Raw genomic sequence first — 24025 nt, forward strand, 5'->3', positions numbered from 1 at the left:
TTATTATTATTTATACTATTATTATTATTATTATCATCATCATCTATATTATTATTATCTGTACTATTCTTATTTATACTATAATTCTTATTATTATTATTACTGCATTGTTGCGAAAGAGCTCTCACTGTACTGTTTTATACCAGTTATATCCTGTGCACAGTGACAAATCCAATCAACATGTACATTTTCCGTTAAAAAGACGTAAAATTCAGGTACCCTTTTGTAGATATTTCCAATTCTAGGTGTGTTTATATCATCTTGTTAGACACACTAATCATTCAAGACTAGTTCAGGCAGGGCTGGGTGGTGTTGATCTAAACTCTAGAGGCTGTAGTGGTTACCTAGGAAGCGGACGATGCGTCGCAGCAGAGGGTTGAAGTAGCAGCAGTCTGCTGTCACTATGGTCTTCTCTTGCGTCCCCTCAGCCTTCAGAAAGAACGCCACCAACTCCCCCACCAAGATCTGTAGAGAGAGAAAGAGAGAGACAAAGAGAGAGAGAGACAGACAAAGAGAGACAGAGAGAGAGAGAGAGACAGACAGACAAAGAGACACAGAGAGAGAGAGAGAGAGAGAGAGAGAGAGAGACAAAGAGACACAGAGAGAGAGAGAGACAGACACAGAGAGAGAGAGAGACAGACACAGAGAGAGAGAGAGACAGAGAGAGACAGACACAGAGAGACACAGAGAGAGAGACAGAGAGAGACAAAGAGAGAGAGAAAAAGAGAGACAGAGAGAGACAAAGAGAGACAGAGAGAGGCAGTGAGAGATCCAGTTAGCTTTATTGAGGGCACCGAACTGAGCGAGAGAGCACGTCTTGAAAACGACAAGGTATTTGATTCAATTTAGGCTATGCACAAGTTCTCAGAAAGCCACTTGCCCACACAGACCTCAACTCTCTCACACAACACGTGGCTTAATGTCAGCGCGTGGCTAGTGATCCCCATGTTCACACCCACACAGTTTCATTTGAAACCCTCATCATCAACATCACATTCGCAGGAGTCCAGCCATTCATTTTTGTTACAAAAAATACCCACCATTGGAGCGAGGAACGTGCCAGGCTCGTGACAGCCGCAGAAACCAGATAACTGTAGCTACATTTCACACCCACTGAGTGCATGTGCTGACATGATTGCTTTATTGAGGGCCCTAAACTGTGAAACTCACTCTTTTATGCACGGTACTCAGGCAACATCAACTATTTCCAGTTTCTGAAACGACTTGACTCAACAAAACATTTGCTTGTTCTTCTGTAGAAAACCATGTTGTTTATTATTCCAACAGCAAGGACTTAAGCTAATAGCCACCCTAACACTAAAGCATAACTGAATCCAAGTTATGTTCTCATGAAATATAAATGTAAAATGCACTCGGGATCCACAATACAGCGGAATAGCAGAGAATAACGTTACCTTCTCTTATTTATAGAAATGAGAGAGAAAGAAAAGTCTCAGGTCTAAGAAAAATTAAGACTGGAGAGTTTGAATGAGCTAACAGCCTCTGAAGCAGAGGCTCTGTGTTCTATGTGCGTGCCCAATAGCACTCCCCCTCCATTAGGGAAACATACATCATAGCGACTAATGGTTCAATAGCAACATTATACTAACTCTAATATGAACCATGACATCAAATTGGAAGGAGATGATCAACATAAACTAGAGGTTGCCGAGGGTACCGCTGACTGACAAACATATGTCCACACAGTAAATCTGTTAGCATGTGTTAGGGAAGTGAGGTATTGGGCTTCATCCCATCCCACTCCTGCATGGATCAGTACTCTGAAACACTGATTCTCAGTCTGCTAAAAGCTGTTCAGCAGTAGGGTGGTGATCCTGTTCGGAAGCATATCACATAGTCAACACTGTACAACCATCCCTCTTTCACCACTGTTAATAGCTACATCCTCCAGAATTGGAGCAGATGAAAACACTTTGGAGATACAATCAGTACAGAGGGAGATAGAAGCGCGTGTCGAGATGGAGAGGGAGCGAGTGAAGGGAGAGGGACACAGAAAGAGAGGAACGAGGAAAAGAGAGAGAGCAAACTGTAGCAATGAATTATTCACGGATGCGCCTGGACCCTGTCTGCATGGTGAATCATGTTGCACATTATTTAAACCGACGTCTTTTACATTATCCCCCTCCATCATGCTGGAGCTCGCTCTGCTGCGTGTCTCTATTCTTACTGCTCTCTTAAGGGGTCAAGGTAACATTGCTGGAGTGTTTGTGTTGTAGACAGGACATTGGCTGCTGTACTTAACTTCCTTGACATTAAACACAATCACGTAACATTTCTGTTTCCACACAGCACCAGTTGACTGATGTGAAGCAGGGTACTCTACAGTAAGTGTTTGTTCCCAGTGCTATTAGACCCACTCCACCACACCTCTGAGGAGGAAAGGAGAGAGAGAGTGGAAAACACACAGGAGGGTTGGGGTCAATTACATTTCAATCCCAGTCAATTCAGGAAGTAAACCAAATTCAAATTCCAATTCCAAACTTCCCTCATTGAAAAGCATTGAATTGAAATTGAAATTTGTATTTCAGTATACTTCCTGAATTGACTGGTATGAAACTAAATGTTTTACCCCAACCTTGGCAGACAGGCAGTAGCCCCTCAACAGACTAAGAATAGTATCTGACCAATCACGTGTCTGGGCTGTGACATCAGTCTAATATCCGTTGGGTGGAGACACCGAGCGGACAGGAGAAGAGAAAAGAGAACATGTCCTGCACTTTACCCTCGTCTGCCGCTGAATCAGAGACACACACACACACACACACACACACAGGGCTACAGATGCTCAGCGAACCGACACACACCGCTCTGGTCCAACAGCTGACTCTGTTAAGATGAGTGTGTGGGGAAATGGAAGGCTGATGATTCCAATCCCATAAACAGATGCATTATGGTACATGGTATACCACCTCTACTGCAATTGTGTTTGTTTGTTTGTTTGTATCTGTCATCACCTACAGTGGAATCTGACCTGAATCACCTCAACATACACTGGGCTTTAGATAGGTCTACCATGTAGGGTACATGTCACAGTGGATTGAGTTGACTATCCTCTGGTGCTGAGAGAATAAGCTACAGCCTACAACACTATGAATGGTACATAAAGGAAGTGTTAAGGGCCTTGGCGACTTGGAGTTAGAGCCCATCTAGTACATACAGTAGTGGCTGGGATTGTATAGTGTATACAGTACCATGTTAATATGAAGAGGATCCAGGCTGTACCACATCTCCACGAAGGGTTGGAACAGCTGGCCAGGCTGGGGATTATTAAAACCATTTGTTCAACATGAACCGTTACAAGAGGGAACAAGCACTATCGCGGTTGAATGAAATCTGTAAACGCGTGTGCACGCACGAACACACACACACACGCCAATTAACTAATGTGCGAATACACTTCATGGACATTGATAGCTATAGCTCTCTGATTTGAAGGGAAAATAACTGTTTTCAATGCACTTATTTCAGTGTAAACAGCTAAACATTTGCTGTTTCTATGGTTGACACGTATGGTTAAATCATTCTGTCTGTTTTCGGTTTACTATGTTCTAATGCTGTGATTTCTATAGTCTTACCAACCATAACCCTTTAGTCTTGTGTTACATCACTCTTGTCTTACCCACTCCTTCCTCCCTCGTGTCTTTTTCTATGTCAGTCAACCTTTATAGATTTTTCCTCCCAGTCCCCAACAGGGAAAGTAGGTTAGGATTTCTCTCTCCCTTTCTCCCTTTGTCCTTCCCCTCCATTCTTGAACTCTTTCATTTCAAGCTCTCTTTTCCCAAAATCTCCTCTGTTAAATCCCTCTAAATTCCCTGTCGCCAGCCAAACAGCTAAGCCACAGCTGCAGATGAGGAACAGAGTCTGTCTTTAGTGTGAAAAGCACAGAGATGCAGGAAGAGAGGCAAAAGAGAGGAGCGAAATGAAGAGGGAGGAACCGAGAGAAGAAGAGCAGAAGCTGAAGAGAGTGAGAATGAGTGTGTAAAACAGAATTGGATGATGCTGGTAACTGGTCTCTGGGGTGTTGAGTGAAGCATGTCCCTCTGCCAGGACCACTGAGGTGTCTCTGCTTTCTGCCTGAGCGTAAAGGGATCAGTCATCCGTGCTGTGGAGCTGTGACTAACAAGTTCACTCTAATCACATTGCACAAGCGGGTGTATGTCTTCAGCTGTCACATACAGTACAACTAGATACTGGAACATAATCTGCTTATATCATACACATACGTACATTATACACACATACAGTATTACTTTACATGCAGGTATATGTAGGCTCTATCCATGGCCAATCAGGTCAGTAAAGAAACCTTCTCAGGAGAACCAGGCTAATGCTAAATGGAGCTGATAGAGGCAAAGCGCTGCCATAAACTATACATAAAATATACATAAAATATACCATAATCTATACAATAAGCTATACCATAAACTATACAATAATCTATACCATAAACTATACATAAACCATACCATGAACTAAGCTATACCATAAACTATAGCATAAACTAAGTTATACCATAAACCATACCATAAACTATGTTATACCATAAACTAATAAACTAAGTTATAGCATAAACTATACAATAAACTAAACTATACCATAAACCATACCATGAACTATACCATAAACTAAACTATACCATACCGTGAACTAAGCTATACCATAAACTATACCATACCATAAACCATAAACTAAGCTATACCATAAACTATACCATAAACTACACAATAAACTATACCATGAACTAAGCTATACCATAAACTACACCATAAACTAAGCTATACCATAAACTATACCATAAACTAAGTTATACCATAAACCATACCATGAACTATACCATAAACTAAACTATACCATACCGTGAACTAAGCTATACCATAAACTATACCATACCATAAACCATAAACTAAGCTATACCATAAACTATACCATAAACTACACAATAAACTATACCATGAACTAAGCTATACCATAAACTACACCATAAACTAAGCTATACCATAAACTATACCATAAACTAAGTTATACCATAAACCATACCATGAACTAAGCTACACCATAAACTATACCATAAACCATACCATGAACTAAGCTATACCATAAACTAAACTATACCATAAACCATACCATGAACTAAGCTATACCATAAACTATACCATAAACCATACCATGAGCTAAGCTATACCATAAACTATACAATAAACTAAACTATACCATAAACTATACTTAAACAATAAACTATACATAAACTAAACCATAACCTATACTATAACTATACCATAAACTATACCATAAACTATACATAAACTATGCCATAAACTATGCCATAAACTATAACATAACATAAACTAAGCTACACCATAAATTATACCATAAACTAAACTATACAATAAACTATGCATAAACTATACAATAATCTATACCATAAACTATACAATAAACTATGTATAAACTATACCATAAACTATACCATAAGCTACACCATAAACTAGAACATAAACTATACCATAAACTAGAACATAAACTATAACATAAACTATACCATAAACTAGAACATACACTATAACATAAACTAAGCTATAGCATAAACTATACCATAAACTATACCATAAACTATCCAAACTATACATAAACTAAGCTATACCATAAACTATATATAAACTATACATAAGCTATACCATAAACTATATCATAAACTAAACCATAACCTATATCATAAACTAAGCTATACCATAAACTATACCATAAACTAAGCTATACCATAAACTATACATAAACTAAACCATAACCTATACTATAACATAAACTAAATATAAACTATAACTATACCATAAACTATACATAAACTATACTATAAACTATACCTGTAAGGGGTGCGTGCTGGTGGCAGGGAAGTCAGGCGCAGGAGAACGAACTTGGTATAAACGGAGTTGTTTAATAAATGCTGACAACTCCAAAAACCGAATTGTACAAAACAACAAAAGTGGGTACAAAACCCGTCGCACACCAACACAATACATGCACATCACATACAATCACACAATCTCCGACAAGGACATGAGGGGAAACAGAGGGTTAAATACACAACATGTAATTGATGGGATTGGAACCAGGTGTGAAGGAAGACAAGACAAAACCAATGGAAAATGAAAAATGGATCAGTGATGGTGTCATGACTTCCGCCGAAGTAGGTCCCTCTCCTTGTTCGGGCGGTGTTCGGCGGTCGATGTCACCGACCTTCTAGCCATCATTGATCTATTTTTCATTTTCCATTGGTTTTGTCTAGTCTTCCTACACACCTGGTTCCAATCCCATCAATTACATGTAATGTATTTAACCCTCTGTTTCCCCTCATGTCCTTATTTCTGGTGTGCGACGGGTTTTGCACCCTCTATTTGTTATTTTGTATACTTTGGTTTTTGGAGGTTTTGATGTTTATTAAACAGAGGGTACACCGGCCATTGAGGTGGAGGAGCGCGTCCAGGAGCATGCAGTTATGCTTCACCATCTTGGCGTTGCCATGGATCGCGTTGTCCAGACGATGGACCGCTGGGAGCGACAGGGAGTTGTTCCAGCGCCTCCATCCGCACAAACGGGGTCTCTCTTGAGCGCCCCTTTCCCGCCTGAACCCAGTGGGATTCGTCTCTCCTTGCCCCAGGAGTATGACGGGAGGGCTTCGAACTGCCAGGGGTTTTTACTGCAATTAAACCGTTATTTGGCCACCGTCCACCCGGCTCCATCGGATCGTGAGAGGGTGTCCGCCCTCGTCTCGTGTCTCACCGGGAGAGCCCTGGAGTGGGCCAACGCCGTATGGAGAGAGGGAGATGCGGCGTTGGACAAGTTTGAGGAGTTCACCCGCCGTTTCCGGGCAGTCTTCGACCACCCGCCCGAGGGTAGAGCGGCGGGTGAGCGCCTCTACCATCTGAGGCAGGAGACAAGGAGCGCCCAGGAGTTCGCCCTGGAGTTTAGGACTCTGGCTGCCGGTGCGGGATGAAGCGACAGGGCCCTGATCGACCATTATCGTTGCAGTCTGCGCGAGGACGTCCGTCGGGAGCTGCCCTGCAGAGACACCAACCTCACGTTCGACCAGCTGGTGGACCTGTCTATCCGGCTGGACAACCTGCTGGCTACTCGTGGACGTCCAGATCAGGGTCTGGTGGTTCCATCCTCCCGCACCCCCTCTCCAATACCTATGGAGCTGGGAGGGGCGGTGCGCAGGGAGACCGGAGGGGGTTCCCGCTCATGCACCATCTGTGGCCGCAGAGGTCACACTGCCGGTCGGTGCCGGTTTGGTTCCTCTGGGAATCGAGGCAGCAGACAGGTCGCACTAGCATCACCCCAGGTGAGCCGGCACCATTCTCTCCCAGAGGCCTCTGTTGCACATATGTAGGTGTCTGTCACTTTTCCTGAGTTTTCTCTGTATTCCTAGCATAAGGCGCTCGACGATTCAGGCGCGGCTGGGAATTTCATTGATAGAGCGTTAGCTCATAGTTTAGGGACCCCCATTTTTTCCCGTGGGTGTGCTCTTCCCCGTTCACGCCATAGATAGTCGACCATTAGGGTCAGGGATAATTAGGGAGGTCACCGCGCTGTTGGGTATGGTGATGCAGGGGGTCATACGGAGAGAATTAGTCTCTTCCTCATTGACTCTTCTGCGTTTCCCGTGGTGCTGGGACTACCCTGGTTAGCTTTTCATAACCCCACTGTTTCTTGGCCACAGATGGCTCTCACGGGGTGGTCGCGAGAGTGCTCAGGTAGGTGTTTAGGGGTTTCCGTTGGTGCTACAACGGTGGAGAGTCTAGACCAGGTCTCGCATTCCTCCTGAATATGCCGATTTGGCTCTCGCCTTCTCTAAAAAAGAAGGCGACTCAATTACCACCTCATCAACAGGGCTATTGTGCGATAGACCTCCTGGTAGATGCTGCACTTCCCAGGAGTCACGTGTATCCCCTCTCACAGGCGGAGACGGAGGCTATGGAAACATATGTCTCCGAATCCCTGCGTCAGGGGTACATTCGGTCCTCCACTTCACCCGCCTCCGCGAGTTTCTTTTTTGTGAAGAAGAAGGATGGGGGTCTGCGCCTGTGTATTGACTATCGGGGTCTGAATCAGATCACGGTGAGGTATAGTTACCCGCTACCGCTCATAGCTACAGCGATAGAGTCAATGCACGGGGCACGCTTCTTCACCAAACTAGATCTCAGGAGCGCTTACAACCTGGTGCGTATCCGAGAGAGAGACGAGTGGAAGACGGCTTTCAGTACCACCTCTGGGCACTATGAGTACCTCATCATGCCGTACAGGTTGATGAATGCGCCCTCAGTCTTCCAAGCCTTTGTAGATGAGATTTTCAGGGACCTGCACGGGCAAGGTGTAGTGGTGTATATCGATGACATTCTGATATACTCCGCTACACGCGCTGATCATGTGTCCCTGGTGCGCAGAGTGCTTGGTCGCCTGTTGGAGCATGACCTGTACGTCAAGGCTGAGAAATGCCTGTTCTTCCAACAGTCCGTCTCCTTCCTAGGGTATCGCATTTCCACGTCAAGGGTGGAGATGGAGAGTGACCGCATTGCATTCGTGCGTAATTGGCCGACTCCCACCACGGTAAAGGAGGTGCAGCGGTTCTTAGGGTTTGCCAACTACTACCGGAAGTTTATCCGGGGTTTTGGTCAGGTGGCAGCTCCCATTACCTCACTGCTGAAAGGGGGCCCGGTGCGCTTGCAGTGGTCAGCTGAGGCGGACAGGGCTTTTAGTCACCTGAGGGCTCTGTTTATCTTGGCTCCCGTGCTGGCCCATCCGGATCCCTCTTTGGCATTCATAGTGGAGGTGGACGCGTCCAAGGCTGGGATAGGAGCGGTGCTCGCTCAGCGCTCGGGTACGCCACCGAAGCTCCGCCCCTGTGCCTTCTTCCCGAAGAAGCTCAGCCCGGCGGAGGGAACTATGATGTGGGGGACCGGGAGCTATTGGCTGTCGTCAAGGCCTTGAAGGTGTGGAGACATTGGCTTGAGGGGGCTAAACACCCTTTTCTCATCTGGACTGACCACCGTAATCTGGAGTACATCCGGGCGGCGAAGAGACTGAACCCTCGCCAGGCAAGGTGGGCCATGTTTTTCACCCGTTTTGTATTTACCCTTTCATACAGACCAGGCTCTCAGAACGCTAAGGCAGACACATTGTCCCGGCTGTATGATACAGAAGAGCGGCCCGTGGATCCCACTCCCATACTCCCGGCCACTTGCCTGGTGGCACCGGTAGTGTGGGAGCTGGACGCGGACATTGAGCAAGCGTTGCGTACAGAGCCCGCTCCCCTTCAATGTCCGGCTGGGCGTCTGTACGTTCCGTATGCTGTCCGCGACCTGCTAATCTATTGGGCCCATACGTCACCCTCCTCTGGTCACTCTGGTATCGGTCGGACGGTGGGCTGTCTTAGTGAGAAGTACTGGTGGCCCACTTTAGCTTAGGACGTGAGGGTTTATGTTACCCCCTGCTCGGTGTGCGCCCAGTGCAAGGCTCCTAGACACGTGCCCAGAGGTAATACAACCCTTACCCGTTTCACAACGGCCATGGTTGCACCTGTCAGTGGATTTCCTGACTGATCTTCCTCCTTCACAGGGAAACACCACTATCCTGGTCGTTGTGGATCGTTTCTCTAAGTCCTGCCGTCTCCTTCCTCTGCCCGGTCTCCCTACGGCCCTACAGACTGCGGAGGCCTTGTTTACACACATCTTCCGGCACTACGGGGTGCCTGAGGATATAGTGTCTGATCGAGGTCCCCAGTTCACTTCAAGGGTCTGGAAGGCGTTCATGGAACGTCTGGGGATCTCGGTTAGCCTTACCTCAGGTTTTCACCCCGAGAGTAACGGGCAGGTGGAGAGAGTAAACCAGGATGTAGGTAGGTTTCTGTAGTCTTATTGCCAGGACCGGCCGGGGGAGTGGGCAGCGTTCGTGCCCTGGGCAGAGATGGCCCAGAACTCGCTCCGCCACTCCTCCACTCCTCCACAAACCTCACCCCCTTCCAGTGTGTATTGGGGTATCAGCCGGTTCTGGCTCCTTGGCATCAGAGTCATACCGAGGCTCCTGCGGTGGACGACTGGTTCCAGCGCGCGGAGGAGACATGGGACGCCGCCCATGTCCACCTTTAGCGCACCGTGCTGCCCCAGAAAGTGGGCGCAGACCGTCACCGCAGTGAGGCCCCGGTGTTCGCACCAGGGGATCGGGTCTGGCTCTCGACCCAAAACCTGCCCCTTCGCCTGCCTTGCCGGAAGCTGGGTCCGCGGTTTGTGGGGCCATTTAAAGTCCTGGGGAGAGTGAACGAGGTATGTTATAGGTTACAACTTCCCCCTGATTACCATATGAACCCCTCGTTCCATGTGTCTCTCCTCAGGCCGGTGGTGACTGGCCCACTCCAGGAGTCTGAGGTGCAGGAGGTTCCTCCGCCCCCCCTGGACGTCGAGGGGGCCCCGGCGTACTCCGTTCGTTCCATACTGGATTCAAGACGTCGGGCGAGGAGCCTTCAGTACCTCGTGGACTGGGAGGGGTATGGTCCGGAGGAGAGATGCTGGGTTCCGGTGGAGGACGTGTTGGATCCTTCTATGCTGCGAGATTTCCATCGTCTCCATCCGGATCGCCCTGCGCCTCCCCCTCAGGGTCGTCCCCGAGGTCGGTGCCGACGCGCTGCTGGAGCCGTGCGTCGAGGGGGAGTACTGTCACGACTTCCGCCGAAGTCGGTCCCTCTCCTTGTTCGGGTGGTGTTCGGCGGTCGACGTCACCGTTTTTACCATGTTCAATCTCCTGCGCCTGACTTCCCTGCCACCAGCACGCACCATATTACAGATGGCTAGAAGGCCGGTGACATCAACCGCCGAACACCGCCCGAACAAGGAGAGGGACCGACTTCGGCGGAAGTCGTGACAATACCATAAACTATACATAAACTATACCATAAACTATACCTATACATAAACTATACCATAAACTATATATAAGCTATATACAAACTATACCATAAATTAAACATACACTATACCATAAATGATACCCTAAACTATACCACAAACTACACCCACTCTCAGACAGAAAGTAATGCAAATAAAAAGAGCAAGAGCAAAAGAGAGAGAAACAGAGATATGAGAAAGCAAGAGAACCAGATCAGAAAAGAGATAGAAAGAAGCGATAAAGGGATAGAGTGAATCGTTTGATGGTGCGATCAGTGTATCGGCTCTGATCGAGCTCAGTAAAGTGATTATCATTGCGGTCAGTCAGATAATCGTTGTGATTGTGTTGAGGCTGAGCGGGACTGTGAAGCTGCCTGTAAATTGGCCTGCTGCACGAATACCAAACATATATAGCACCACTCTGAAAGCTGGGTATTACCATGGTAACCACTTCACAGTGGTTAAACTAGACACTGTCATTCTCCTTACAATAATAGGCGACAACCTCTCTTTTTCTTAATGGTGTGTACTATGTACCTTCACTTCAACCCCTCTCTACTAGATCTATTGTGTTTTTCTCGTAGGGAGGTAAAGGAAACTCCTACTCTCCCACCATCTCTTTCTGTGCCTCCACACTCAATCTTTCTCTATCCACTCCCTGTATTTCATCATCTGATACTCTTCTCACCTTTATCAATTTGTCATTTTACCCTTGGCACTCCTCCCTTACCTTCTCCTCCTCTGCACCCCTCCCTTACCTCCTCCTCCTCTGCACCCCTCCCTTACCCCCTCTTCCTCCTCTGCACCCCTCCCTTACCTTCTCCTCCTCTGCACCCCTCCCTTACCTTCTCCTCCTCTGCACCCCTCCCTTACCTTCTCCTCTTCTGCACCCCTCCCTTACCTTCTCCACCTCTGCACCCCTCCCTTACCTTCTCCTCCTCTGCACCCCTCCCTTACCCCCTCCTCCTCTGCACCCCTCCCTTACCTTCTCCTCCTCTGCACCCCTCCCTTACCTTCTCCTCCTCCGCACCCCTCCCTTAACCCCTCCTCCCCATCGGCACCCCTCCTTCACCCTGTCCTTCCCTGAAGCAGTCCACAGCGGCCCAGCGACAACAGTGACTCTTTCTAGACACATATGGTCCCATGGCAGAGAAGAGACACAGCCAACACGGCCCCCTGGAGCCCACCCTGCCATCTGCATCTGTGTGTGTGTGTGTGTGTGTGCGTGCGCTCATTTGCACTCCAGATGTCCTTCATTTGATCCTTCCTTCCATCTTACCTTCTGGATTTCAGTATGTATCACTATGATTAAAAAGGTAGTCAAATAATTCTTATAGACTAATATAGAATTACTCTTATAGAATTTCCACGTTGGTGAGGATATTGGACATTTTATTTACATTTTATTCGATAACACCTTGTTTTTAACCAGTACATAATAATTTATAACTTACTTTTTCTGACATAATATAGGCACAGCAGATCCCCTTATTGTATGTGATACTTTTAAATGTGCATTTAGAGGTCATGTAATTCAATACTTATCTTTAAAACAAAAGCAATTTAGGTCAAAATAACTCATTATCAAAGGAAATAGAGGGACAAACAGTACAGATAGCAATAAAAACTGTACCATAGAGGCACAGAATATGTTAGAGGAAAAACTAAAAGAAATGGAGGAACTTATTCAAGAAAGATCAAGTGTAATATATGACAAACAATAAAGTGAACTGGATGGAATATGGGGAAAAATGCACCACATTATTTTTTCATCTTCAACATAGAAATGCAACCAAAAATAATTTATTGAAACTTACAAATGACGGAGTCACCCATGATTCACCAAACAATATTTTGGAAGAGGGAGCAAAGTTGTCATGCCTGCTCCTGCTCTCCCTCTCTGGCGCTCAAGGGCATCAGGCTGCGCACACCTTCATTACGTACATCTGTCACCATCATTACGCGCATCAGCACTCATTGGACTCACCTGGACTCCTTCACTTTGTTGATTGCCTTCCCTATTTTTGTCTGCTTCCCCATTTTTTCCTTGTGTCAGCATTATTGTCATTATGTGTTCATGTCCAGATACTGTCCTGTCCTGTTCCATGTCCGTTGATATTAAATGTTCACTCCCTGTACCTGCTTCTCTACCAGCGTCGATCCTTACAAAAATACTTGTTTCAGTCTCCTCCATCCAACTTCTTGATGCAATTAAAGCCTTTAAGTCCGGGTAAAATCAGGGCTGGATGGCATAACAGTTGAGGTATACCAAACCTTTTTTGATGTACTTTGAGGACCGTTATTTGCATGTTTTAACCACTCCTATAAAAATGGTAGATTATCAGATACTCAACAAGAAGGTCTGATTTCATTATTACTTAAACAGGACCCACGTGGTAAATATAAAAATCCAGTCCAGTAAAAAAATTGGAGGCCCCTTACACTTCAGTGTTGTGATGTAAAGATTCTAAAAAAATTAATGGTGCATAGGATTATGAAGTTGAGCCTCCCGGGTGGCGCAGTGGCCTAAGGCAGTGCTAGCTGTGCCACCAGAGACTCTGGGTTCGAGCCCAGGCTCTGTCGCAGCCGGCCGAGACCGGGAGGCCCATGGGGCGGCGCACAATTGGCCCAACGTCGTCTGGGTTGGGGAGGGTTTGGCCGGCAGGGATATCCTTGTCTCATCGCGCACTAGCGACTCCTGTGGCGGGCCGGGTGCAGTGCACGTTGACCAGGTCGCCAGGTGTACGGTGTTTCCTCTGACGCATTGGTGCGGCTGGCTTCCCGGTTGGATGTGCATTGTGTCAAGAAGCAGTGCGGCTTGGTTGGGTTGTGTTTCGGGGGACACATGGCTCTCGACCTTCCAAGCCCGTACGGGAGTTTCAGCGAAGAGACAAGACTGTAACTACTACCAATTGGATACCACGAAATTGGGGAGAAGAAAAGGGGTAAAAAACTTTTTTTTTTAAAGAATTCTGAAGTTGTTGTTGGATATTATTCATCCTAATCAGACAGGTTTTTTACATGGACCATACATTGGAGATAATATAAGACAAGTACTGGAAACAATAGAACACCATGAAAAATCTGGGAAACCAGGCCTGGTATTTATAGCTGACTTTGAAAAGTATTTTGATAAAGTACAACTGGAATTTATATATAAATGCCTGGAATATTTACATTTTGTAAAATCTCTTATACAATGGGTTCAAGTTATGTATAGTAAGTCTCGGTGTAAAATAGTAAATAATGGCTACTTTTCAGAAAGTAAACTGTCAAGAGTAAAACAAGGTTGGACACTATTGGCATATCTATTTATTATGGCCATCGAAATGTTATCTATTAAAATCGGATCCAACAATAATATCAAGGGGCTAGAAATCCAGGGATTAAAAAGCCGGACTTTGAACTACCCCCCTCTGGGCGCAGGTATAGGGCACCCCTCAGCAGGAAAAACAGAACTAGACAATAATTTGTGCCAGGTGTGATATCCCTCCTAAATAGCTTGGGATAATGTTCCTATTGACTCAGTAAGGCCAGCAGGCTAATCTTTTTCAAAAACATTTTTTATTTGTATGTAACGGTTATGAAAGTTGTATTGTCAATTTTGTTTTGTATTTAAACGCCACTTTAAACGTGTACATGACATTGCAACAAAATTTCCCCATGGGGACAATAAAGTCAGTAAGTATTGTACGCTGAGGATTCATGTTCTTTTAAATCCACTATTTGGATCCCTCCACAGCCTCATAGATGATCTAGATCAGTGGTCACCAGCCTTTTCTGAGTCAAGATCACTTTGGCAGTCAAAAAGCAAGCTGAGATCTACTGCTCAGATTATTATTTTATTTTTTACATTAACCTCACACAAACAGTTTTGTAGGAATGAGGTTTGGGCAGTAGGCCTAATACATTATCACAGCATATTGGCTATATGATTGGCCTGCCAATATTGTTAATCAGACCATATTATATTTCAAAACTCGAGCTTTGATAACAAAATAGATCAGTTGGTTTAGCACTTGTGAGGCACTGTGGAGCATGAATTGAAATAATTAGCTTTTTTATTTTACTGGACTGATGGTACCTGCATCTGATGGTCAACGAGGTCAAATCACCACGTCAGTGGTCTTCAGGTCGAAAAGTCGGAGTTCTTGAAAGATGCCGAGTTTCCGACTTGGAATTCCGAGTTGGATGACCGTTCAAAACGATCCTTCCTTTCCTCCGGTGAGACTGACCAGAGAGAGGGGACACCGTCTTCCACCAAATGGCGAAACTCGAGTCGCAACGCATCTGCCTCATGCACAAATTCATTTTGTTCCTATGACCAGAGAAAGTTAAATATTCCTTAATATTAAAATCGACACGACGAGCTGCTAATAATAAAATGCAGGGCTATCGATAATTGGCTACTCATTCATTGCAGCCGCAGCCCGAGCGGAAGTACGGAGAAGCACGTTTTGTAATAGTGTTGAATATAAACTTAAACATGAACTCACTCATAAAAACTGCAGATCTTTGCTGTATTCGTTGACAGTATCTCTATGGTCATGGTTTTAAATGTTATTAAATCTTACGTAGGTTAGTAGCCTTTAAATTTGGCTGTGGCCAGGGTCATGGAAGCTCTGTAGCCACGGTGATTTGAGCTATCCGATTGGGCAGCGCAGTAGATGCACTCGATTTAGTCACAGATTCGCCGGGTAGGCGGAGTTTGTCTCACGGGAATATTTTGCTTACCCGTTGCGCAGGACTTTTGAATCAAGTGCACCTACCGGCAACAGCTCAACACAATTTTAAAAAAAGGAGCGCAAGCCGTCATCTTTCGTTGGCTTTTCTACAGAAATATTTGGTGATCTACCAGGAATGTCTTGAAGATCGACCGGTTGGCGACCACTGATATAGATAATTTTTCTAACCGCTCTGTATTAAAACCAAATTATGATAAATATACCATATTACGTAGCTCTGCAAATGTTGCTGCGAAGAGACAGAATTATTAGATAAATTGTTTTGGTACTGTCCATTTGTAGCTTGTTTTTGGTTGCAGGTTCAGAAATGGCTGATGAATTGCAATATTTACCTGGAGCCAACTCTGCAAATAGTGCTGCTGGGTGATTTAAAAGTCATAGTCAATCGATCAATATAGTAATTCTCAGCAAAAATGTGTATCTTTAATTTACTATCTGTAGAAACTATGAGATTAGAAAGGTTCAGAACTTTTGTGAAACAGCCAGTGGAAAAATATGTGGCAAATAGTTGTTTGTTTTTAGTCCCATCCTTCAGCTATCCCGCCATCTATCTCTGAAAACAGTTCTGTATGGTGTTCAGAGATAGATGGAGGGATAGCTGAAGGATGGGACTAAAAACAAACAAGACAACTATTGTAAAATATACTGTGTCTGTAAAATGCATATACAGTGCCTTCGGAAAGTTCTGACCCCTTCACTTTTCCACATTTTGTTACGTACCAGCTTTATTCTAAAATGGATCAAATTGCTTGATACCCCATTATTCCAAAGCAAAAGCAGGTTTAGACATTTTTGTTAATGTATGATTAAGTTTTTTCCAACTACTTACACACGTTTTCAAAACTGTCTCCTTTTTTCAAAACTCTACACACAATTCCAAAAACTGCACACACATTTGCATCAAATGGCAAACACTGCTTTCATAATATTACATTTTTGGATATACCATGTAAACACTGTTCTAAATCTAAAGCGCTTTGGTCTTTCATAGGCTTATATCTACATTTCAATACAATGTTCTACAGTGAAAGTAATCTGCTGAGAGGTGTAACAAGTACACTGTAAACACCAATGCAATGTAGAAACAGAAAATATTTATTAGGCCAAACATTACTGTTGTATACAGTAGCATACAACAAAACCATAAACATACGTAAACCAAAAGTATATTCTTTAGAATACAGTAAAGAACACAATTGTGTGTGTGGGGTCCCGGGGGGGGGGGGGGGGGGGGGGGGCAGTCACCAGTGCTAAGCTACGCTTCATCTCTTCTCCGGCCTGGGTCTGGCCACAATACTTCGTCCACATCACAAGATACGTTTTCTCTTGCCAAACATCGAGGGAAGTATCTCCTAGCATGGCGTATCCAACCTTGGACAGAGGCAACCTCTATGTCCCCACATGCGTCCTCCATTGCCTGGAGAAGCGGCATGTGGGCATAGGGTTGGCGATCATACACTTTCCAGCTCCAGGCTGAGAAGAATTCCTCTATGGGATTTAGAAAAGGTGAATACGGGGGTAGGTACAAAACTACAAATTGTGGATGGGTGGCAAACCAGTTTTGGACCAGAACAGCCCGGTGAAAACTAACACTGTCCCATAAAACCACAAATCTAGCAGGCTCCTGATCTGGATTAGGGACAAGCATTGTGTAAATTGCATCCAGAAAAGTGAGCATATGGCCGGTGTTGTACGGCCCCAGTGTGGCATTGTGATGGAGGACCCCATTTTGAGTGATGGCAGCACACAGTTATATTACCACCACGCTGTCCAGGGACATTGGTAATTGCTCTCTGTCCTATTACATTTCTTCCGCGGCGCCTGGTTTTGGTGAGGTTGAAGCCAACCTCATCCACATAAATTCATGGCGAATTACATGGGCATCCAGCTCCAATACTCTCTGTAACAGACAAAAGGATATACAGATGAGTAAATATGGTATGTCTGAAGTACTGGAAGTAGGGTTGCATACATACCTCTACAAAGTCATGTCGCATATTCTTGACTGTCAGAGTTTCTCTCAAATGGCACCTTGTAAAGTTGTTTCATCGTCACTCGGTGCCGTTGGAGGATGCGTTGTATGGTCGACAGGCTTACAGCATTGATGTTGTTAAATATGGTGTCATTATTCAAGATATGCTCTCATCTCTCGAATCCTAATTGCATTGTTGGCCAAAACCATATTTATAATTGCAGTCTCTTGTACATCTGTAAACAAGCGTCATCGTCCTCCATGATGTCTTTGCCTTTCCACTCTGTACAGAATTCAAACACAGTATGTGTTCAGCATAGGAACTGTAAACAGATGTACAAAAAAAGGTAGTACAGCATGATAACCAACCTCATTCATTCAATGCAGTGCAGTAAATGGATGGCTTAGAGTTACAAATGTTTATGCAATACTATGCAGTCATACGTATTTTACAGTACATTACTGTAATGCTAAAATAGTCATTAGATAGTTGCATACCTGTTGTCATTTCTGAAGGTTCGAATTATGGACGCCACTGTAAATCGACTCAAGTTGGGCTGGACTCTTAGTCCTTAGTCCAGCCTCTCTCATGGTCAAACCGTGGTGGATCACATGATCAACAAGTGTTGCCTTAATCTCATCAGAGATGGCTCTCCTTCCTTCTCTTCTTTGCCCTCTTCTTCCTCTTCCTCTCCCTCCTACTCCTCTTGCTCTCTGTCCATTGTTGGCATCCATTGTTCAAAACAGGTAATCTGACCTTTGACCTATTTATAGGCCTATACTACAGTAACGCAGTGATTGGTTAGTGATCAGTTAAGCTATTAGTGTTTGCACATGTGAGGAGTGTGTGTGTGACCTGGTGAATAAGTGTAGCATTTTGATTGGTTGTGTTTGGAAAAGGAAAGCAAGTCACTTCCTGTTAGATTTCTGTGTTTTAGGTAGAGAATTGTGTGTAGTGTTTTGAAAAAAGTGTTTTATGCAATTGACAACTGAGTCAAAGGCTGAGAAATAGCTTATGGTTTTGGATATTTGGTGTGTAGTTTTGCACTTTGAGTGAGAGGTTTCAAAAATCGTGTGACATGAAAAGATTTTGTGTGTAAGCAGTTGGAAAAAACTGTAAGACCTTTTACTCAGTACTTTGTTGAAACACCTTTGGCAGTGATTACAGCATCGAGTCTTCTATGGTGTGACTCTACAAGCTTGGCACACCTGTATATGGGGAGTTTCTCCCATTCTTCTCTGCAGATCCTCTCAAGCTCTGTCAGGTTGGATGGGGAGAGTTGCTTCACAGCTATTTTCAGGACTCTCCAGAGATGTTCGATCGGGTTCAAGTCCGGGCTCTAGCTGGGCCACTCAAGGACATTCAGAGACTTGTCCCGAAGCCACTCCTGTGTTGTCTTGGCTGTGTGCTTAGGATCTTTGTCCTGTTGGAAGGTGAACCTTCATCCCCAGTCTGAGGTCCTGAGCGCTCTGGAACAGGTTTTCATCAAGGATCTCTCTGTACTTTACTCTGTTCATCTTTGCCTCGATCCTGACTAGTCTACCAGTCCCTGCCGTTGAAAAACATCCCAACAGCATGATGCTGTAACCACCATGCTTCACCGTATGGATGGTGCCAGGTTTCCTCCAGACGTTTCGCTTGGCATTTAGGCCAAAGAGTCTTGTTCCTCATGTTCTGAGAGTCTTTAAGTGCCTGTTGGCAAACAAGCGGGCTGTCATGTGTATTTTACTGAGAAGTGGCTTCCGTCTGGCCACTCTACCATAAAGGCCTAATTGGTGGAGTGCTGCAGAGATGGTTGTCCTTCTTGAAGGTTCTCCAATCTCCACAAAGGGACTCTAGAGCTCTGTCAGATTGACCATCAGGTTCTTGGTCACCTCCCTGACCAAGGCCCTTCTCCCCCGATTGCTCAGTTTGGCCGGGCAGCCAGCTCTAGGAAGAGTTGGTGGTTTCAAATTTCTTCCATTTAAGAATGATGGAGGCCACTGTGTTCTTGGGGACCTTCAATGCTGCAGAATCTTTTTGGTATCCTTCCCTAGATCTGTACTTCGACACAATCCTGTCTCGGCGCTCTACGGACAATACCTTCGACCTCGGGGCTTGGTTTTGGCTCTGACATGAACTGTCAACTGTGGGACCTTATATAGACAGGTGTGTGCCTTTCCAAATCATGCCCAATCAATTGAATTTACCACAGGTGGACTCCAATCAAGTTGTAGAAATATCTCAAGGATGATCAATGCAAACAGGATGCACCTGAGCTCTGAGCTCAATTTCGAGTCTCATAGCAAAGGGTCTGAATAAGGTATTTCTGTTTTTTGCTTTTAATATATTTGGAAAATTTTCTAAAAATCAAATTTGTCATTATGGGGTATTGTGTGTAGATTGCTGAGGATTTTTTTTATTTAATCCATTTTAGAATAAGGCTATAACGTAACACAATGTGGAAAAACACCAGTCTCAACGTCAACAGCGAAGAGGCGACTCCGGGATGCTGGCCTTCTAGGCAGAGTTCCTCTGTCCAGTGTCTGTGTTCTTTTGCCCATCTTAATCTTTTATTTTTATTGGCCAGTCTGAGATATGGCTTTTTCTTTGCAACTCTGCCTAGAAGGCCAGCATCCCGGAGTCGCCTCTTCATTGAGACTGGTGTTTTGCGGCTACTATTTAATGAAGCTGCCAGTTGAGGACTTGTGAGGCATCTGTTTCTCAAACTAGACACTCTAATGTACTTGTCCTTTTGCTCAGTTGTGCACCGGGGCCTCTCCTCTTTCTATTCTGGTTAGAGACAGTTTGCGCTGTTCTGTGAAGGGAGTAGTACACAGCGTTGTACGAGATCTTCAGTTTCTTGGCAATTTCTCACATGGAATAGCCTTCATTTCTTAGAACAAGAATAGACTGACGAGTTTCAGAAGAAAGTTATTTGTTCCTGGCCATTTTGAGCCTGTAATCGAACCCTCAAATGCTGATGCTTCAGATACTTAACTAGTCTAAAGAAAGGCAGTTGTACTGCTTTTTTAATCAGAACAACAGTTTTCAGCTGTGCTAACATAATTGCAAAAGGGTTTTCTAATGAACAATTAGCCTTTTAAAATGATAAATTTGGATTAGCTAACACAACGTGCCATTGGAACACAGGAGTGATGGTTGCTGATAATGGGCCTCTGTACACCTATGTAGATATTACATAATAAAATCAGCCGTTTCCAGCTACAATAGTCATTTACAACATTAACAATGTCTACACTGTAATTCTGATCAATTTGATGTTATTTTAATGGACAAAAAATATGTGCTTTTCTTTCAAAAACAAGGACATTTCTAAGTGACCCCAAACTTTTAAACGGTAGTGTATATATTTACAAAAAATATATATGGGGGATTGGAAATGATGCAGACAATTACATTGATGGAAGCCACAATCTTTCTGCAATATTAAAGCTGATCTAACCCCCCCCCCCCCCCCAGCCTCTGAGCAGCAGCGAGACGCAAGAGAGAAAACATCTTCTCTGGGTTAAATTGCCATCCTCTGCGTGGTAATTAGAATGCTCGCTTACGAGCAAAGACTCCCGTCAGCTCCGAGACGAAAGGTGTTAATTGGGAGGCGAGACATGGAGGGTGAGGAGGAGTGAGGAAGGGTGAGGAGAGCAAAGTCAGCTGACAGGGTATGGGACACCTAAAACGTTTCTGTCTGCCAGTTGGATTATGTGCATGAGATCTCACTTCGACTTGGCCTGATGGAACTATACTGAACAAGCAGTTCTAGAGCTCACCCATAGAGCTAGCATCTAACCCCATTTCTAAATGCTAACTGTTAATAGACCCTAATCTTAGATGACATCTTACTTACACGATCCCTTATTACTTTGATGTCACTAAAGTAAGGGTATAGATAAGAAATGACATGGTAATGGTAACTGGTAACTCTTATCCAGGTTTCCCCAACTAGCAAGCCTGTGCGAATTTGGCCCATTTTCTGAGTTAAAAAAAGTATGTTTTTTCAAATTAAATTTGTATTATTTTTAATTTATTGTTGTTGGACATATAATACTGTAGAAACACTAGGAAATCAGCTCCAAGTGATTTTAATTTCAGAAATCTCTTCCAAGTATTCCCAAGCATAACAGAGAGGCACGTGATCATATACAAATGTAAGTAAGGTTGGAAATTATGTTTTAGTCAAATATTAATTCTGTTTGTGCTTCTTGCAGTTAATTTGCAGTCTACAAATTATTTGTTATTATGTCCCGATCCCACGACCGCCCACTCAAGAAAAAAACATTGCCCATGGCTGAATCTAGTTGACGATCCCTGCTCTAGTCTATTTTAAACACAGACGGAGGAGTCCCAAAACTCTTGTTTCTCTTCCATTAGGGCTACCTGTCATCCCCATTACCCTTTCCTGATATGAAGACTGGATGGGCAGACGTGCAATGGTATGAGCCTATTTGCTAGCAAAACCAAGGACTGCTAGTGTGAATTCCTCAGGTTCCTGTTAGATTCAGCCTCTCCTCAATGAGACACACATAATGGGCACTAACCAGATCGTTTCCATCTGTTCTGTCCTCTCAGATAACTGTTGGAGTAGAAGAGGATGATTTGCCACGGTAGAGTATTGGGATTCACCCCAGATGCAGTATTTCTCTCATAGGCCTACAATACAGTAAATGCCGGAAAAGTATTCTCTGGTAAGCAGGTTTGGTAGGCCAAATGGTAGTCCATTTAAGACTTAAGTGAGAGGGCAGATTAAGCAGAGGATCCACCCGCTTTATATAGGCAGAGATCTTGATGGGGGGAATTAATAAAGGACTCTTGGGGATGATGCGTCAGATCTCACTACATCTCTGCATGACAATGTAGACACACACTCATCAACTGTCAGATAGAATCTACTATAAGACATGTTCTCTCAGATCAGCCCGCTCGTCCGCACACGCCACTGGCTTCCAGTCGAAGCTCGCATCCCCTACAAGACCATGGTGCTTACCTACGGTCTAGCACGAGGAACTGCCCCTCCCTACCTTCAGGCTATGCTCAAACTCTACACCCCAACACAAGCACTTCTGCCACCTCAGGTTTCTTGGCCCTCCCACCCCTACGGGGGGCAGCTCCCGCTCAGCCCAGTCCAAGCTCTTCTCTGTTCTCTGCACCCCAATGGTGGAACCAGCTTCCCCATGAAGCTAGGACAGCAGAGTCCCTGCCCATCTATCGAAAACATTCGAAACCCTACCTCTTCAAACATTATCTTAAATAATCATCCTCCTCACCTCGACCCCGCCCCCCAAAAAAATTAAATACATTTAAAAGAAAACATAACCAGCACTTGACCCCGCCTTTCTAGCCCTGACTCTACTGAGAGCTACGTTATGGAGGAAAATGTTTATTTTTATGCCTGAGATATGTGATTGTCCCACCTATCTATCTTAAGATGAATGCACTAACTGTAAGTTGCTAAATGACTAAAATGTGAAATGTAAAATGTAATTAAGCCTCAGACCTACTTCTAAGATGCCCTACAAATGAACCAAACTCAAGTGTGTGTGCACGCGCTTGCTTGCATGTGTGTGATGATCTGCGTGTGGAGCAGGGGCCACAGTAACTGCAAATGCAGCAACAGCCTTGGGGTAAAAGCCCACAGTATCCTACTGGATGGAATGCATTAATATATAAATAAATGCAGCTGTCTTTTTAAAGTTCACTTGTTTTTCTGGAATAATTCAGTTGACGTACACACACACACACACACACACACACACACACACACACACACACACACACACACACACACACACACACACACACACACACACACACACACACACACACACACACACACACACACACACACACACACACACACACAAGCAGTGTTTTTGAGATAACATTGAATCAAAAGCAAGCATCAGAATGACATCACTCCAGCTGAATGTAAACTCCATGGGGTCTGGCTCCCTGCAGGGTTTCAGCTCTGCTTCTGTGTAAAGCAGAGTTTCCCAACCCTGGTCCTCCGGTACCCCCAACAGTACACATTTATATTGTAACCCTGGACAAGCATACCTGATTCAACTTGTCAACTAATCATCAAGCCCTAGATTAATTGAATGAGATGTGTTTGTCCAAGGGCTACAGCAAAAGGGTGTACTGTTGGAGTTGGAAAACACTGCTGTAGAGGATACTGTCGTCTTGAGTGGCGCAGTGGTCTAAGGCACTGCACCTCAGTGCTAGAGGTGTCACTACAGACCTTGGTTCGATCCCGGGCTGTATCACAACTGGCCGTCATCGGGAATCCCATAGGGCGGCGCGCAATTGGCCCAGTGCCGTTCGGGTTAGGGGAAGGTTTGGCCAGGATAGGTTGTCA

General features: G+C 44.7%; 1 protein-coding gene across 5 annotated transcripts in view; it reads right to left on the bottom strand.

Moving 5' to 3' along the window:
• The window catches only part of LOC139564913 (phospholipid phosphatase-related protein type 5-like), a 66465-nt gene that overhangs the window by 14161 nt on the left and 28279 nt on the right, over positions 1-24025 (bottom strand). For all 5 annotated transcript variants that reach the window (XM_071384815.1, XM_071384813.1, XM_071384816.1 and 2 more), the window contains one exon: positions 345-465. In XM_071384815.1, coding sequence (XP_071240916.1) covers positions 345-465 — 121 coding nt within the window. The remainder of the gene's footprint in view (positions 1-344; positions 466-24025) is intronic.

Source organism: Salvelinus alpinus, chromosome 36, assembly GCF_045679555.1.
Source record: "Salvelinus alpinus chromosome 36, SLU_Salpinus.1, whole genome shotgun sequence".
NCBI classification, from domain to species: domain Eukaryota; kingdom Metazoa; phylum Chordata; class Actinopteri; order Salmoniformes; family Salmonidae; genus Salvelinus; species Salvelinus alpinus.